At 48.6% G+C, this 16,567-nt stretch overlaps 1 protein-coding gene across 1 annotated transcript in view; it reads left to right on the top strand.

Moving 5' to 3' along the window:
• TMEM143 (transmembrane protein 143) overlaps positions 1-16,135 on the top strand; it is a 28,914-nt gene extending 12,779 nt beyond the window's left edge. The window contains exons 3-7 of the mRNA XM_006868391.1: positions 771-965; positions 4,230-4,360; positions 7,443-7,722; positions 15,018-15,207; positions 15,927-16,135. Coding sequence (XP_006868453.1) covers positions 771-965; positions 4,230-4,360; positions 7,443-7,722; positions 15,018-15,207; positions 15,927-16,135 — 1,005 coding nt within the window. The remainder of the gene's footprint in view (positions 1-770; positions 966-4,229; positions 4,361-7,442; positions 7,723-15,017; positions 15,208-15,926) is intronic.
• The last annotated feature ends 432 nt before the right edge of the window (positions 16,136-16,567 follow it).

Genomic DNA, 16,567 nt, shown 5'->3' with positions numbered 1-16,567 from the left:
CCCAGTGGTTAGCCGGTTCTGTTCTCGGTGAGATTTTTCTGGTTCTTCCTGTAGTTCCTCTGCCCTTTAGGACATTTTCTTTATCCATGTGATCAAAACTATGTGGTCGGCAAAATAGCATGCTAAACTGGCCGACCAAAGTATAGAGTACAGGAGACTATGAAGGTGCCGTCATCACTTCCTTTCACCAGTCTCCTGGCCACGCCCAGCCCCAGAGCAGCTGGGAAATGTAGTCTTTCTGAGCCCAGCCAGTTCCCGCTCAACTGTGTTAATGTGGGAGATATCATGTTGCCCTGAGCTTCAGTTTTCCTGAGTGAAGTACACTAGGCTACTGGAGACTCAAACATCTTCATTCATTCATCAGGTTTTTCCTTTTGTCATGGAGAGGGAGGAGATTGCATGAAGTGTATAAGATGAAGTGAACAAGGCAGAGATCCGTTCATGGGTTCATGGGGGACATCGAAGGTTGTGCAAAGATTCTGGATTTTACTCTAAATGCAGCAGGAAGCTACAAGAAGCTTGGTGTTGGTGGAAGGGTGGCAGCCTGCTTCCAAGTTAGACCTTAGGTCTGGAATTTGAAGGAGAGGAGAGGAGGTGAGATGGGGGGGTTCTCTACACAGAGGGTGTGTTTAAGGGCTTGGCGATGGCCAGGTGCCTTGAATGAGCTTGACAAGAGAGAAGGGATGGGGACCCAGGGGACCCCATCAAGTCTCCCCATAATCCCTCCTGCTATAACTGTGCATTTTTGTTCTCTCTCATTCTCTTCTCAGGCCTTGTATGACCCCATCAACCCTGACAGAGAGACCCTCGACCAGCCTTCGCTAACAGATCCCCAGCGTCTGTCCAACGAGCAGGAAGTACTTGGGGCTCTCACACCCTTGCTCATGCAAGCCAACTTCTCCGTGCTATCCGAGGATGCCCTGGCCTATGCTCTGGTGGTACACCATCCTCAGGACGAGGTCCAGGTATCAGGGCCCAGTCGCCCAGCATGCTTTGTGGATGGGTTTTAACACACAGAGATGTGTTTTCTCACAGTTGAGGGGACCAGAAGTTTGATTTCAGGGTGTTGGCTCTAGGGGACAACTTTCTCTCTCTGTTGGCTCTGAGGGAAGGTCCTTGTCTCTTCATATTGTTTCCTGGTTCTTTGAAGATCTCCATGTGGCTTGGCTTCAGTCTTCCCCCCTCTCAGCCTGTGAGCTTGCTGGTTTTGATGTCTTTCGGATCTCAAAAGAGATTGACTCGAAATACACACTACCAAAATCCTGTCTCATTAACATAGTAAAGGCAACCCATTCCCAAATGGGACCATAACCACAGGCATTAAAAAAACAACTAAAGATTGATAGGGACTGGCAACTTAGACATTAGCTCCCTAGAATGGGGGGTGGCCTGTGAAGGCATGAAGTGACTGGCTTACAAGTTTTCAAGAGGGAGTTTAGATTCAGAATGTGCGAGGGAAGGTAGATTCCCCACTGAGTGGTTTTCATCCTGTCTAGACAGGTCTCCTGAAAGGAGATGGGGACAAGACTCTCATGACTCAATAGTGAGTAATTGTTATCATGGCTAATTGCGATTGTCATTGTCGCAACTGTAAAGGTAGAAGGTTAGTAGCAAAAAGGGGTGAGTGGTTGATTGTACAGTCTCAGAGAGGAGGACCCTGGGACCATCAAGGGAGAAGAGAGGGAACGGAGTGTGGGACCCTACCCAGAGAAGTAGCTACTCCAGAGATGGAGACAGATGATGACGTGGAGAGACGGAGCAGCTGAGGACTCTAGACTCATGGAGGGAGAGGGGATGTGTGCTGGCGGCTGGGGGGTAGGGTGTGCTCTTTGGCTGTTTGAATGATTGTATATTACTGAGTTTTTTGGTTCACATCCAAAAAACAAACAATCAGAGGGAATAGAAACAAATATGGTCGAACGATGAAGCATGCAGGTGATTGTAATTATTGCAATTGCAATGAAACGAACGGATGTTCCCTCATGTAAACTACCACTCAATTCACAATAAAAACTTTAAAAAACAACCCAAGAAACCCCAAACTCATTACCATCTGGTAGATTCTGACTCAAAATGACCCTGTAGGGGAGTGAAGCTGCCCCAGAGGGTTTTGAAGGCTGTAATCGCTACACAAGCTGTTGCCAGGTCTTTCTCTTGAGGAGTTGCTGCTGGGTTCAAACTGTTGACCTTTCAGTTGGCAGCTGAGCATTTAAACCACTGCACCGTTTTGTTGTTGTTAAGTGCTGTCAAGTTGGTTTGGGGTCATAGCGACCCAGTAGAGGGTTTCTAAGGAGCGGCTGGTGAATTTGAACCACTGACACTGCAGTTCAAACCGATCTTGTGGTCCAATGCTTATCCTACTGTGCCACACTGGGACTCCCATATGCACAGATGCTAGGACTTACAACACACCTTTTTTGGGGGGAGATGACATAATCTTGTTGTGGCACTGTAGGATAAGCACTGGACTGCTAACCACTAGGTCAGCAGTTCAAACACACAGACACACTAGCCACTCCTTGGAAACCCTGTACAGGTCGATTAGATGTCACTTAACAGCAACAACAATCTATAGCAGTAGCCACAGTCACAAGAAGACAATGGAATGACGTGTATAAAACCCTGAGAGGAAAGAAAACTGCCAACCAAGAACCCTATAGCCAGCAAAATTGTCAGTCCAATATGATGGCAAAATTAGTCATTTTCAGATAGGCAGAAATTAGAAGATTTGTAAAAACTAAACCAACCTTACAAAAAAAAGATATTAATGGGCGTTCTTTGGCTAGAGAACCAACAACCTGTGATTAACATACATGACAATATCACCTAGACTGAACCCAGATATGGAAATAGTCAATGAAAAACAGACTTACAAACCTGAAAATAGAGAACCAGAGATACAGCAACAACAGCAAACAAACCCATAAAGTAAAACGAGGGAATAATGTAATTACAGAACTTCCAAATGAAGAGGAAATCAAGAGTTCAAGAAAAAGTAAAGATACTTGATTGTAGCCCTCAAAATTAGACCAAGCTTTACTCCTAGCCCGAGCCTAACCCTTACCACTAACCCTAACCCTAGTCCTAATTATACGTAACCCGGAGTCCTGGTGTGGCACTGCGGGTTAATGCTCTGGACCACAAGGTCGGTTTGGAACCACAAGGTCAGCAGTTCAAGCTCACCAGCCACTTCTTGGAAACCCTCTACAGGGTTGCTATGAGTCAGAGCCGACTCGATGGCACTTAGTCATAACCCTAATACTAAATGAAGTCCGAGCCCCAGCCTAGACCAAGCCATAGTGCCAACCCTAACCCTCACTCCTTATTCCTACCTACCCCTCCAGTCCCCCCCAAAAACAAAAACAACCCCAAACGCTGCATTTATAGTGACCTTCTAGGACAGAGCAGAACTGCCCCCATAGAGTTTCTGAGGCTCTAAGTCTTTACAGAAGCAGATTGCCTCAGAGCAGCTAGTGAGTTACAACCTCAGACCTTTCAGTTAGGTGTGTGCTTAACCACTGTGCGACCAGGACTCCTTTCATAATAGGGTATCTTAATCAGTGGCATCTTTATGCAGAGTAAAGTAATAAGCATGGCACAAAAGGGCAAGTATTACGTGATCCCGGGCAGTATTTCTTTCGTTCTGTTGTGCATAAGGTCGCTGTGAGTTGGTACCGACTCAATGGCACCTAACAGTAACAACAACTTACATGAAATCTCTTGAACAGGCAAATTCATAGAGACAACAAGTAGACCAGAGGGTACCAGGGGCTGGGGTTGGAGAGTCATGAGACTGAGGCGTTATTGCTTAGTGGGTGCAGAGTTTCTCTTGGGGGTGATACTCATTTTGGAAATGAACAGAAGCAATGGTCACAACACAGTGAGCATAGTTCATGTCGCTGAATTGGCCCTGGAACAATGATGGGAATGGCAGGTGTTCTGGTATATATTTTTTGCCACAATAAAATTTTAAAAAGAAGTTACAAAATAAACTCAGGGGCATCTTAGAAATCCACTAATCAGACTGACTTGCTGCTGTCTTAGACGAGTGTACCCTTGTACAGTATACAACCAGAGCAACCGTATATGGCGGACTTGCCTGAACATTGGATGCTGAGAAGCCAGGGAAAAGGAGGGAGTTGTTGGAGGGAGGGTCAGCTTATTCCAGCATCCTGTCCTCACATCCCAACCCATGTTCAGCTGCCTGTCCCCTTCATCCCTCTTGGTAGGTAACAATTAATTTGGACCAGTACGTCTACATGCAGTTCTGGGCCCTGGGCCAGCGAGTCGGGCAGATGCCCCGGTTGTCCAGCGTGGGCTCCAAGCGTGGCTTCTTCACCAAGTCGCCCCCTACAGAGAGGTGAGGAGCCCCTTGTTCTCCAGCTACATGAGAGGGAGCAAGGTTAGAGTCGAGAGGGGGCATGGAGGTCAGTGTCTGGATGTGGGTGTCTGGGATCCTGGTGGGAAGTTGAGAAAGGGCAAGGGTGTATCGTAAAAATGCTGCTTCTCTGAGAGATAGAACTACTGTTCCTCAGGGAAGAGACAGAGTAAAGGCCATTCTCCCATTTTCCAGATGAGGAAAACTGAGGCTCAGAAAGGGAAGACTGTGTACATTCTGAAGAAATGGTGCAGCCCGGCCTCCAATAGACAGTTTTTAACTGAAGATAGTCAAGTACAGGCTAGGGTTGTTGCTGGGTGTCGTCAAAGCTGATTCCAACTCGTAGTGACCCCAGATGACAGAGTAGAACTGCTCCATAGGGTGTTCTTGGCTGTTATCTTTATAGGAACCGATCGCCAGGTCTTTCCTACTATGGAGTCCTTATGCGGATTCCAACTGCCAAGCTTTCATTTAGCAGCTGAGTGTTCTCTGTTGTATCATCAGGGTTTCTGCACTGAATCATGGTGGGAAACTAGAGCCGAGTTTAGAACTAAGGCAGGTCAGATCCTTTTATAGTTAGCTGGTACTGTCGGGTAAACATTGACCTGCAATGTTCAATGCAATAAGGTCAGCAGTTCAAACCCACCAACTGCTCCTCAGGAGAAAAACGAGGGACTTCTGGTATGGCGCTGTAAAGATCAGCACTAGGCTGCGATCCACAAGGTCAGCAGTTCAAACCCACCAGCTGCTCCTCGGAAACCCTCTACAGGGTCGTTATAAGTTGGAACCGACTTGACAGCGCTTCGCAACAACAGCTCCCATAGAGATGTGGAGTCTCTGAGACCCTGGGGAGCAGTTCTACTCTGTCCAGTACGCAGGGTCACTGTGAGTCAGAAGTGGACCTGTATGCTGCTCAGCCCCTCTGGAAATGTGTTCATCAAATAGGTTGTTGTCAGTTACTAGTGAGTCAACTCAGCGCCTTGTGGGCAGAGTTAAACTGTGCTCCAAAGGCTGTCCGAGGCCGTGACCTTCCGGAAGCAGATCGCCAGGTCTTTCTTCCGAGGCACCCCAGGATCAGTTGAAACCGCTAACCTTTCAGTTAATGTCAAATGTTGAACTGTTTATGCAATCAAAACCTGCTACTGCCAATTCTGACTCACAGCAACCCTGAAGCACTATGGCTGTTTGCTTTGCAGAAACACACTGCCACATCTTTCTCCCACAGAGGAGCCAGTGAGTTTGAACTGACCATCTTTAGGTTCAGCTGCCAAGCGCTTAACCATTGCATCATCAGGGCACCTTAGGGATTCCTTTAGCAAATATAAAAAGCATACCAGATCCACTGCCATCAAGTCGGCTATGACCCATAGTGACTCCCTTCAGGGTTTCAGAGACAAAACCTTCATGGGAGCAGACAGCTGCATCTTTAAACCCACAGTGTTTCCGGGGTTTCTTTCTTTTTTTTCAATCAAATTTGTTGTTGTTGTTGTGAAGTGCTGTCAAGTCCGTGTACAGGGTTACCCTATATAGGGTTTCCGAGGAGTGCCTGGTAGATTTGAATCGCTGGCCTTGCAGTTAGCAGTCCAATGCTTATCCTATGGTATCATACCAGGACTCCTTAGCACATATTTTTTGTGATTATTAAGTGCTGTTGAGTCAGTTCCAACTCATAGTGACCCTACATAGGGTTTTTGAGGAGCAGCTGGTGGGTTTGAACTCCCAACCTTGTGGTTTGTGTTCCAGCGCTGATCCTACAGCGCCACACCAGGAGTCCATATAGTCAGGAATTTTAAAAAATTAAAAAATTAGTTTCACATCCTTGAACCAATACTTCCACTTTTAAGACTCTGATCCTAAGAAATATTTATAGTTGCAGACTCTGTGCACAGCTGTGTCTGTCCCAAGCTGGACTGTCAGTCCTATAAAAGCAGTAACAGGCCTATTGTCCTGTTATCTCTCCAGAGCATAAGAGAGTCCCTGACACCTCGTAGGTGCGCTGCAAATATATGTGTCACTTGAATTTGAAAATTAAAGAATTTGGTCGCATTCTCATCTATCAAGCATGCAAAATCAGGACCAACCTGGGTGCCCATCCTCTGTGGTGGGACACTTAGCTTGCTTCTGATTTTTGTCCCCCACCATAATTGAATAAATGAGGCCCAATGGCACAGTGGTTAAGTGTTTGGCTGCTAACCAAAACGTTGGCAGTTCAAATGCCAGAAAGACCTGGCGATGTGCTTCTGTAAGGATGGCCGCCTGGAAAATGCTGCGGGGCCATTGTGCTCTGTCACGCATGGGGTGGCCATGAGTTGGGATCAACTTAGGGGTGCCCAACAACAGCAGCCCTTGGGCAGTAAAAAAGTTACCAAACTTGGCTGCTAAAGGAAAGACTAGGATGTGGGTCTACCTGAGGCACCTGGAACAAAGGCCTGTGGATCGACTTCTGGAAACTAGGTGACTGAAAGCCCGTGGTTCACAGTTTCACTCTCGCACACACGGCTCATCATGAGTTGGAATTGCCTCAAAGGCAAGCCACCACCACCAGTGATTAAACCCAAAACCAAATTCACTGCCCTCTAGTTCGTTCTGACCCCTAGCAACCCGGCACGACAGATAGAATTGCTCCAGAGAGTTTCCGAGACTGTAATCTTTATAGGAGCAGATAGCCTCAGCTTTCTCCTATGAACCGCTGACCTTGCTGTTAGCAGTGTGATTCTGAACCTACTGTGCCACCAGCTACTTAACAATGATTGTTGTTGTTAAGTGACGTGGAGTTGCTTCTGACATGTAGTGACACTGTATTGGGTTTCCAAGTCTTTAGATTTTCATGGGAGCAGACAGCCTCATCTTTCTCCTGTGGAGCAGCAGATGGGCTTAAACTGCCGACCTTGTGGTTCGCAGTCCAGTGCTTATTGTGTGGAGCCACCATGCTCCCCTAACAATGACTTAAGTTGCCTTCTAAGATGGTTGAGTAGCTGAAGAGCCAGAGAGGACCAGCTGGGGCTGGACGGGCCTCCCCAGGGCATCTGGACCCTGTGGGACTCTCTTGTCTCTGGCCTGGCAGGAGGTACTTTAAGCGGGTGGTGCTGGCGGCCCGGACAAAGCGAGGGCACCTGGTGCTGAAGTGCTTCAAGGACACGCCACTGGAAGGCCTGGAGCAGCTGCTGCCCGAACTGAAGGTGCGCACGTCCACCCTGCAGCGCGCCCTGCTCAACCTCACGCTGGTGGTCTCGGGCCTGGTGTTCTTCGTCAACGTGGGCATGGTGGTGCTCTCCGACCTCAAGGTGGGCACCTCACTGCTGCTGCTGCTCTTCGCTATCTTCATGGGCCTGCGGGCCTCCAAGGTGAGTGGGCCACCCTGCCATCCACACTCTTGGGGTCCCACATTCAGGCCACCCAGTATTTCTGTTTCTTCCATCTGTTATTCCCGTGGCATGCTGTGTTTCCTGTCCTCCTTCCTTCCTCTCTCCCTTCTAGCTTGTCTTCCTTCCTCACCGGTTCCTGTCTTCCTCCTGCCTCTCTCTCTCCTGTCCCCTCCCCCCCTCGCTCATTCTCTCTCTCCCTCTCTCCTTCCCCTTTATCCTTCCCTCCCTCTGTCCTTCCCTTCCTTCCTAACCTTGTATTTACTCAATACAACCATGAGTAGGTTTCTTAACCCCTCTGGGCCTCAGTTTCACCATCTGGAACATGGAGACCCACTCTGGAAAGTGAGGCCCACCTCACAGGATGGTGGTTGTGAGGATTTAGTGGGTGCATCTGTAAAAAGCAGGGAGCACACGTGGTTCACAGCCACCACTGAGCGTTCACTCACCACGAGAGGCAGCGTAAGGGCAGGGCCAGGGATGTGGGTTTTGGAGCCAGACCACCGGGTTTGTGTTGACGCGCCCATATTCTAGCCGTGTGACCTTGAGTGAGTTGCTTGACTTCTCTGTGCTTCAGCTCTCGTAACTGGAAAGGAGGATGACTATAGACCCTAACTCTTAGGGTTGTGGTCAGGATAAAATCAGTAGATAGGTGTATAGTACGGAGACGTGCCATATAGGAAGTTATTACTGCTGTGTTGTTCCTAATTGGACTGTTTGTTCCTGGGGCTTCCCCATCCTGGGAAGGTGTTAATGTTGCCAGAGGAGCTGGTCTGTAAATGCAGCTTTCTGACCTCCCTGCCTCCCTCCCCCCTCCCCCCCAACCCTCCCCCAAAAATGGACTGAATTGGAAATTCTGGGACAGAGGTTCAGGAAATGGGATCTCTCCTGAGTCTCTTCCTGATTGAGCCACATGTGGTACAGGGCTGCCTCGGAGGTACCGCTGCGCATGTTGTTCACCACACAAGGCCTCCTGGTACAGGGAGGCCCAACTTGTGCTCTGCTTGCCAAGGCAGGTGCCCTGTCTCAGGTTGAGGGGTTGCCTTTTCCTGCCTCTCCCAGGGGTTGGCATGAGCCCCAGGAGTGTGTGAGGCGTGTGTTGTACCCGATCATTCACTTGCTGGTTTATGAGTCGGTTCCGACTCCACGGCACATAACAACAACAACAACAAGAAGCTGTTTGCAGCCATCCAGCTCGTTCTTCCTCAGGCTGGTAACGAATCTCACACAGAACAGCCAGGCCCCCAGTGGAAGCCTGGCACATTAGCAGGACCGTGGTTCTTGTGTGACCTCAAGTCAATTCCAACTCATAATGACTAATAGAACAGAGAAGAACTACCCCATACGTTTTCCAAGGCTGTTAGCTTCAAGGACGCAGACGGTCACAGCTTTCTCCCACGAAGTGGTTGGTCAGCACCAACCACTGAACTGCTCACTTTTGGTCAGCAGCCGAACGCTTAACCATTGCACCACCAGGGCATGTTGAATCTGGTGAAAAGGATGTGGAAAGTAAGGCATATCTAGGGAGCTGGAGTCTGGGGTGCAGGGAGAGAGGTGACACCTCCAAGGGTGGCAAAGGCCTTGAATGCCAGGTGAGGCTCTTTAGGCCTCTGGGAGCTGGGAAGGGTTGTAAGCACTGGAGACGAGGGCAGCCCAAGAGGACACGTGGGTGGGCTCTACAGGAAAGGCAAGGAGGCGGTAGATAACGGGTCCCAACCCAGGGTGGCCCTAGGGGCTGTGGAACCTGGTGGGCTCTGAGGTTAATTTCAAGTGGTGGTTAACTGATTTTTCCACCTGGGGACTGAGCCCCAGCTGTGTACTGTACACTCCTCTGGCTCCTTCCCACTTGATCCCTTGTCCCCTGCACACGCATGTGGATTTGCCTCCACCGTGACCCTCCCTGCCACTGAGCCTTATACCCAGTGCCAGCAGGCTGAAGGCAGCATTTGCACCAGGTTCCCGGCTCTTTGGACTGCCCTGTTGCCCCCTTTTCAGTGCTTAGACCCCTAAGAGCCACTGTCTCCTTGCTCCCCAAATAGTCTGATCCCTGCGTCTCCATGGCACTGTTCCACCCCTCCTCCTGCTTCCTGCCAGACCTAGCCTCCAGCAGGTCTGCTTAACCCCTGGAGCAGGACATCCTGCTGGGTAAGGTTGAGGGTCAGCGTCAGCGGAGAAAGAGAAAGATGCTCCATGGATGGCTCGACACAATGGTTACAACAATAGGTTCCAACAGCAGTGCTTGCTGGGATGGTGCAGACCCGGGCAGTGTTTTGTTCTGTAGGGTCGCTGTGAGTTGGATACGAAGGCATTGAACAATACCAACAACCCGGTGGCAGTCCATCTCCCAGGGAGAGGTCTGATTTCCTCTGTGTGCCATGGAGTGTGGCATGAACTGCCTGCTCATCCAATTCCTGTATCTTGTCAACTGAAGAAATGGCGGTCAATTCCAGCGCAGGGGTATAAGAGACTGTGCAGGGCTTGTAAAAAGAAGTACTGTTCCTTCTCTGCCCCCAGCCTGTGTCAGTTTCCCCTTCAGGCCCTTTCCGCCATTTTCAGGGACTGGGTGACTTCACAGGAGCCCTGGTACCATAGTGGTTAAGTGCTCAACTGGTAACTGAAAGGTGGGCATTTCGAACCAGCTCTCCACGCGAGAAAGGTGTCTCTGTCTGCTGCTGTCAGGTGGCTTCCAACTCCGAGCGACCCTGTAGGACAGACTAGATCAGCAGCATAGGGTCTCCAAAGCGGCCATATTTATGGAAACAGACTGCCACACCTTGTTTCCAAGGAGCTAGTGATGGGATGGAACTGTTGACCTTTGGGTTAGCAGCGAGGGCTTTGACCACAATACCATCAATCTTTCCAAAAAAGATTCCAACCTTGGAAAACCTATGGGGCAGTTCTGCTCTGTCCTGCAGGGTCAGTATGAGGCGGAATCAGCTCAAGGCCATGGGTGTAGGTTTGTGGGGTTGACGCTCCAGGGATTTCACCTTAGGCCTCCTTGTAAGAGTGATAGCTGTTATTTCAACCCTATGAGCAACAGAAAGGAGCTCTGGTAGCGTAGTGGTTACGAATCGGGCTGCGAGCTGCAAGGTCAGCAGTTCGAAACTACCAGCCACTCTGCGGGAGAAAGATGAGGCTTTCTGCTCCCGTAAAGATTTACAGCCTCGGAAGCCTGTACGGGATCACTATGAGTCGGAACCAACTCTCCCTGCCACCCAACCAACCAACCATGAGCCACAGAATGAAGCCTCCAGTCCTGCACAGTTCTCACAGTTCCTGCTTTGTTCGATCCCTTTTTTTGCAGCTACCGTGTTAGTCCATCTCCTTGAGGCTCTTTCACTTTTTTGTTTACCCTCTGCTTTACCAAGCTTGATATCCTTCTCCAAGGACTAGTCCCTCCTGAAAATACGTCCAAAGTACAAGAGACAAAGTCTCACCATCCTCCCTTCTAAGTAACATTCTGGCCGTACTTCTTCCAAGACAGATTGGTTTGTTCTTTTGACAACCCTTTGTATATTTGATATTCTTTACCAACACTGTAATTCAAATGTATTGATTGTTCTTCAGTCTTCCTTATTCATTATCCAGCTTTCCCATGAATATGAGGTGGTTAGAAGTGGCACGACTTGGCTTAGGCACGTCTTAGTCCACAAGGTGACAGCTTTGCTTGTTAACACTTTAAAGAGGTCTTTTGCAACACATTTACCTAATGCACTATGGCATTTGAGTTCTTGATTGCTACTTCCATGGGCATTGATTGTGGATCCAAGTAAAATGAAATCCTTGAGACTTCAGTATCTTCTGTTTATCATGATATTGCTTATTGGGCCAGCTGTGAAGATTTTTGTTCTGTTTCTATTAAGGTGTAAGCCATACTGAAGGCTTTAATATTCATCAGTGAATGAGTCATTTGTTATTGTTGTTAAATGCTTTTGAGTCGGTTGTGACTCATAGTGACTCTGTATAGGGTTTCTGAGGAGCAACTGGTAGGTTTGAATTTCTGACCTTGCAGTTAGCAGTCCAGTGTTCATCCTATAACAACACACCAGTACTCCAATTTAATTTATAAGGATCAGCAAAAAAACTGGTTCCTATAAGGCTGAGGTTAAAGATGTCTCTAAAGTCTAACTTTTCCAATCTGCTGTACCTCTTCATCATCCCTGATATCACCTACTCCTCTTCCCCTCAATACACAGTTCAGTGCAATGTCTCATAAAACTCATGATCCATCAAGAACATGGCTCATATAGTTGTGGAGGCTGGCAAATCCCAAACCCATGGGTCAGGCACCAGGCTGGAGCCTTCTCCTGACTCACGTGGTTCTAGGGGTTGAGGAACCCAAATGGGCAGGTCAGACAACAGGCTGCTGGCTCGAGAACCAGAGGTCAGATGATGAAGAACCAGATACAGGATCCAGAGCAACAGAGGGGACTTTGCCAGAGCATTCCTATATCCGTATTGGATTCAGACCAGAACCTTCCAGGAAACTCCCCTTACTTGAGCAAGGCAGTACATGTGTGTGACTTGAATAAGGTTAGTATGGGTGGGGTGATTGGGGTTAGGGTGGTGACTTGAGTCACAGTGTCTCCATAGTAAAGCAGTGACTTAAGATACATGTTACCCTGATCCTACCTCATGTAGTAATGACTTGTCTGTTACAGGTGTTGTTAAGTGCTGTTGAGTCGGTTCTGACTCATAGTGACCCTGTATAGGGTTTCTGTGGAGCAGCTGGTGAGCTTGAACTGCTGACCCTGAGGTTCAAGGTGAACTTGCAGCCCAGCACATTAACCCGCTGCACCATACCAGGACTCCTAGAGGCTAGGATTTACATCACATCACAAAATGGAAAATAATTACCCCAGAGCATCAAGTGAAAAACACTATTTCATTACATAGCTGTTGAACCAATGAAAATCCTCCAGCCAAACTGACACATAACCTTAATCATCACAATTTCCTCACACCTTATATGCATTAGCAGTCATTTGTCCAATCCTCTTGAGGGACCACAAGCACCTTATTTGCATAGTCCCACTCAGTCATTGTGTGGGAACCAGAAAGGCCATATTAAGCAATCCACTGCACCACAATCAGTAAATGCTTCAAGTCGTCTTTGCTTCCAGCAACCAAGGTTTACCGTCTGCATTTTGTTTATCACAGGTTGTGAATGAGTCTCCTCCAATGATGCTGTGTTCTTCATGTAATTCAGCTTCTCATATTATTTGCTCAGCACACAGGCTGAGTAAGTATTGTGAAAGGGTACACATCTGATATACACCTTTCCTGATTTTAAACCAGGCAAGATCCCCTTGTTCTGTTTGAACACCTGTCTCTTATTCTATGTACAGGTTTTACATAAGCACCGTTACATGTTCTAGAATTCCTATTCCTCACAGTGTTGTTCATAACTTGTTATGATCCACACAGTTGAATGCCTTTGCATAGTCAACAAAACACAGATAAACTCTAGTATCCTCGGCTGTCAGCCAAGATCCAATATATATCAGCAATGATATCCCTTATTCCACATCCTCTTCTGATCCAGCTTTAATTTCTGGTTGTTCCCTGTTGATGTACTGTGGCAAATGTTTTTGTATTATCTTAAGCAAAATTTTACTTGCATGTGATATTTATCGTTAATTTTCTTTGAAATAGGCATAAGTATGGATCTCTTCCAGTTGGTTGGCCAGGTAGCTGTCTTCCAGTTTTTTTTTTGGCATAAACTAGAGATTATCTCCAATGCTGCATCAATTTATTGAAATATCTCAGTTGGTATTCTGTCAATTCCTGGAGTCTTGTTTTGTTTTTTTGCCAATGCCTTCGGTGCAGCTTAGATGTCGTCTTCTTTCCATACCATCAGTTCCTGACCATAAGCCATCTCCTGAAATGGTTGAATGTCAACCAGTTCTTTTGTGTACAGTGACTCAGTATTGCAATTCGAGGCTTGAGGTTTTTTTTTTGCAGTTCTTTCAGCTTGAGAAATGCCAAGTATTTTCTTCCCTTTTGGTTTTCTAGCTCCAGGTCTCTGCACATTTCATTGTGACACTTTACTTTGCCTTTTCCAGCCACCCTTTGGAATTTTCTGTCTAGCTCCTTCACATCACCATTTTTTCCTTTAGCTTTAGCTACTATTCTACGTTCAGGAGTAGTAAGTTTCAAAGTCTCTTCTGACGTCCATTTTGATCTTTTTCCTTCTCTGTCTTTTTGGTGACCTCTTGCTTTTTCTATGCATGATGCCTTTGTTGAATCAAGCTATCCCACAGTTCGTCTGGTCTTCAGTCATTAGCCTTCAGTGCACCAAAAATCTATTTGTGAGATGGTCTCTAAATTCAGGTTGTGCCTTCTACTGTGTATTCATGCGTCATATGGACCACAGGTGGCCTTTGGGGTCAGAGATAGCCTTTGGGGAAAGGGAAGAAGAGTGGTGTAGTGCTGTAGGATAAACACTGGACTGGAACGTCGATTTGAACCTCAAGGTTGGCAGTTTAAATTCACCAGCCGCTCCTTGGAAACCCTATACTTTCACTGTGATTCGGAACCAACTCGACAGCACTTAACAAGAACAAGATACTTAAGATCAAGAGCCCTTGGTGGTCCAGCAGTTAGTGGTTGAATTTCCAGGCTGCTAAGATTTGAACCATCAACTGCTCCACTGGGAGAAAGGCGTGGCCAGCAGCTTCAAGTAAAGATTTAACAGCCTTGAAACCCTAGGGCACACTTCTGCTCTTTCGTGTAGAATCACTGTGAGTCCAAAATAGACCCCACTGCAATGTTTTGTTGTGTGTGTTTAACTTTTTATTGTGAATTGAGTGGTTTACAGACAGGATCTCAATTTTACATTCAACAAGTCACACACGTTGTTTCATCTCAATGATTGCAATCCCCTCCATGGAACAACAGTTAGCCCACGCTCTCCCTGTGGTTCCTAGTTCCCTTTCACCCACTTTCCCATCACCCCCCTCAACTTTGTCCCTAGGTAAATGTTGCCCCTTTGATTTTAAATGATGGACCATTCCATGGTGAGCATATCTTAAGAGTTTTTTTGTTTTTTTTTACTTCAATGTCAGACTCTGACAAATACATTTATATCAAGCAAACCTGAGAAGTACTTTCTAAAAACTGTTTACTTCCTACCAGGCTGGCTATGAATCACCATTCCCCTTTACACATGAGTCTGCGGGAAAGATCCCTCAACGTGAGGGGCGGGGTGTGTGCGTGCGTATGTGTGTGTACCTGGGCTTGGAGCTGAGCCCTTGCGGCCACTGTCCCGCCTGTAGATGTTCGGCCAGAGGCGCAGCATGCAGGCGCTGGAGTTGGCGCACATGCTCTACTACCGCAGCACGTCCAACAACTCGGAGCTGCTCAGCGCCCTGACCCTGCGAGCGCAGGAGGAACACGCTAAGGAAGCGCTGCTGGCACACAGCTTCCTGGCACGGTATCCTGGGGGTGTCAACGGCTCGCCTCAAGGTAGGATCCCGGTGGAGCCCTCCCACCCTCCCTCGAGGCTCCACCCCATGGCTTTGCCTGCCCAGGTGAAAAGCAGCAGTCCCTATAGGATGGAGGCTGCACTAGACAGTCCCAGATGCCACCATCTCAGTGACCAACGAACCACCCCAATGCTGCCCAGCCCCTCCCACTTGTCCCTCCATCCGCTTCCACTGGGGAACCTGACAGATTTCCAAGGTGACCTTGGCTATCAGCAGATGGGACCTCTGAACCCAGCTTCTGAAGTGATACTGCCAGTCCCTAACCCTGGACTGACGTCATGCGTGGTCCTGGCCCCTCTCAAAAGAGATCTTGGGTTCCGGTTTCACACTCCCTCCTCTTCCTCCTCCCCTAGAACCCGGAATACTATTTTGAACCAGGTCCCTCCCTGGCCAGACCCCAACCCCGATGGGGCCCCTGAATCGGCCTCCAGTCATGTCACACCCCCTCTTCTCATCTCCTGTTCTGACCGGAGCCCCTGCCCTTCCCTGAATGGGAGTCCCTGGCTTCTCCCCAGTTGCCATCCTGCAAATGAGCCTCCTGTCCCCCAGGACTTTACCAGGGTTTGTCACACTCCCCTCCACATCTCATGTATTCCCGGGTTTCCCAGACATGGGCCCCTCGGACTTCCTGCCTTGCTTCCCTCCCGCTGCCCGCCACCTCCCAGTTTGACCTAGTCACACCTGCCTCTCCACCTGCAGAGACATCCCAATGGCTCCAGACTGAGGTAGAGAGTTGGCTCCTGGCCCAGTCGGGCTGTGACGTGGCCTTCAACGGAACCCGGGCCCTGGCCCACCTACAAGCCCTGACTCCCAGCATCGGGCTCTTCCCTCCTCCGGGTTTTCCCAAATTAGAGCAGCTGGCTTCTATCCAAACTGAGACCCCCCCAGGTTATACAACCCCGCAGTAACAACTAATCGCAGTTGCCCGGCTCAGACCTGTTGGTGACCCACCTGGCTAGACGCTAAGCCCTGTCTTTTCTACGAGCTGTCAATCACCGCCACCAGGTTCGCCACGCCCAACTTTCAAAGACTGAGGCGATTCCGTTCGCCAGAGGGACAAACGGCGCAGCCAATCAAGGCAGCCCACAGTTGCCAGGCTTCTGAGGAACCACTAGTCTGCGCTAATTCTGCTTCTGTTCCATTACTCAGTCCCACATTTGCCTCAAATGTGGTGCTTTGGCTGGAGGAGGGTGGGATGGCGTTGCCAGCCAATCACCGCTGCTCAGCTCTGTCTTCTAAACCGTCAAGCACAGTTAAACTGCGCTCTCCCGAGGTTACATATCACTGTCTTTTTAGCTTGCTCCCGGCAAACTGCTTGTCCTGTGCATGGAGCCGGGCCC

Source organism: Chrysochloris asiatica, unplaced genomic scaffold, assembly GCF_000296735.1.
Source record: "Chrysochloris asiatica unplaced genomic scaffold, ChrAsi1.0 scaffold00116, whole genome shotgun sequence".
NCBI lineage: Eukaryota > Metazoa > Chordata > Mammalia > Afrosoricida > Chrysochloridae > Chrysochloris > Chrysochloris asiatica.
The sequence above is the reverse complement of the archived record's forward strand: the minus strand, read 5'-3'. Positions and strand labels throughout refer to the sequence as shown.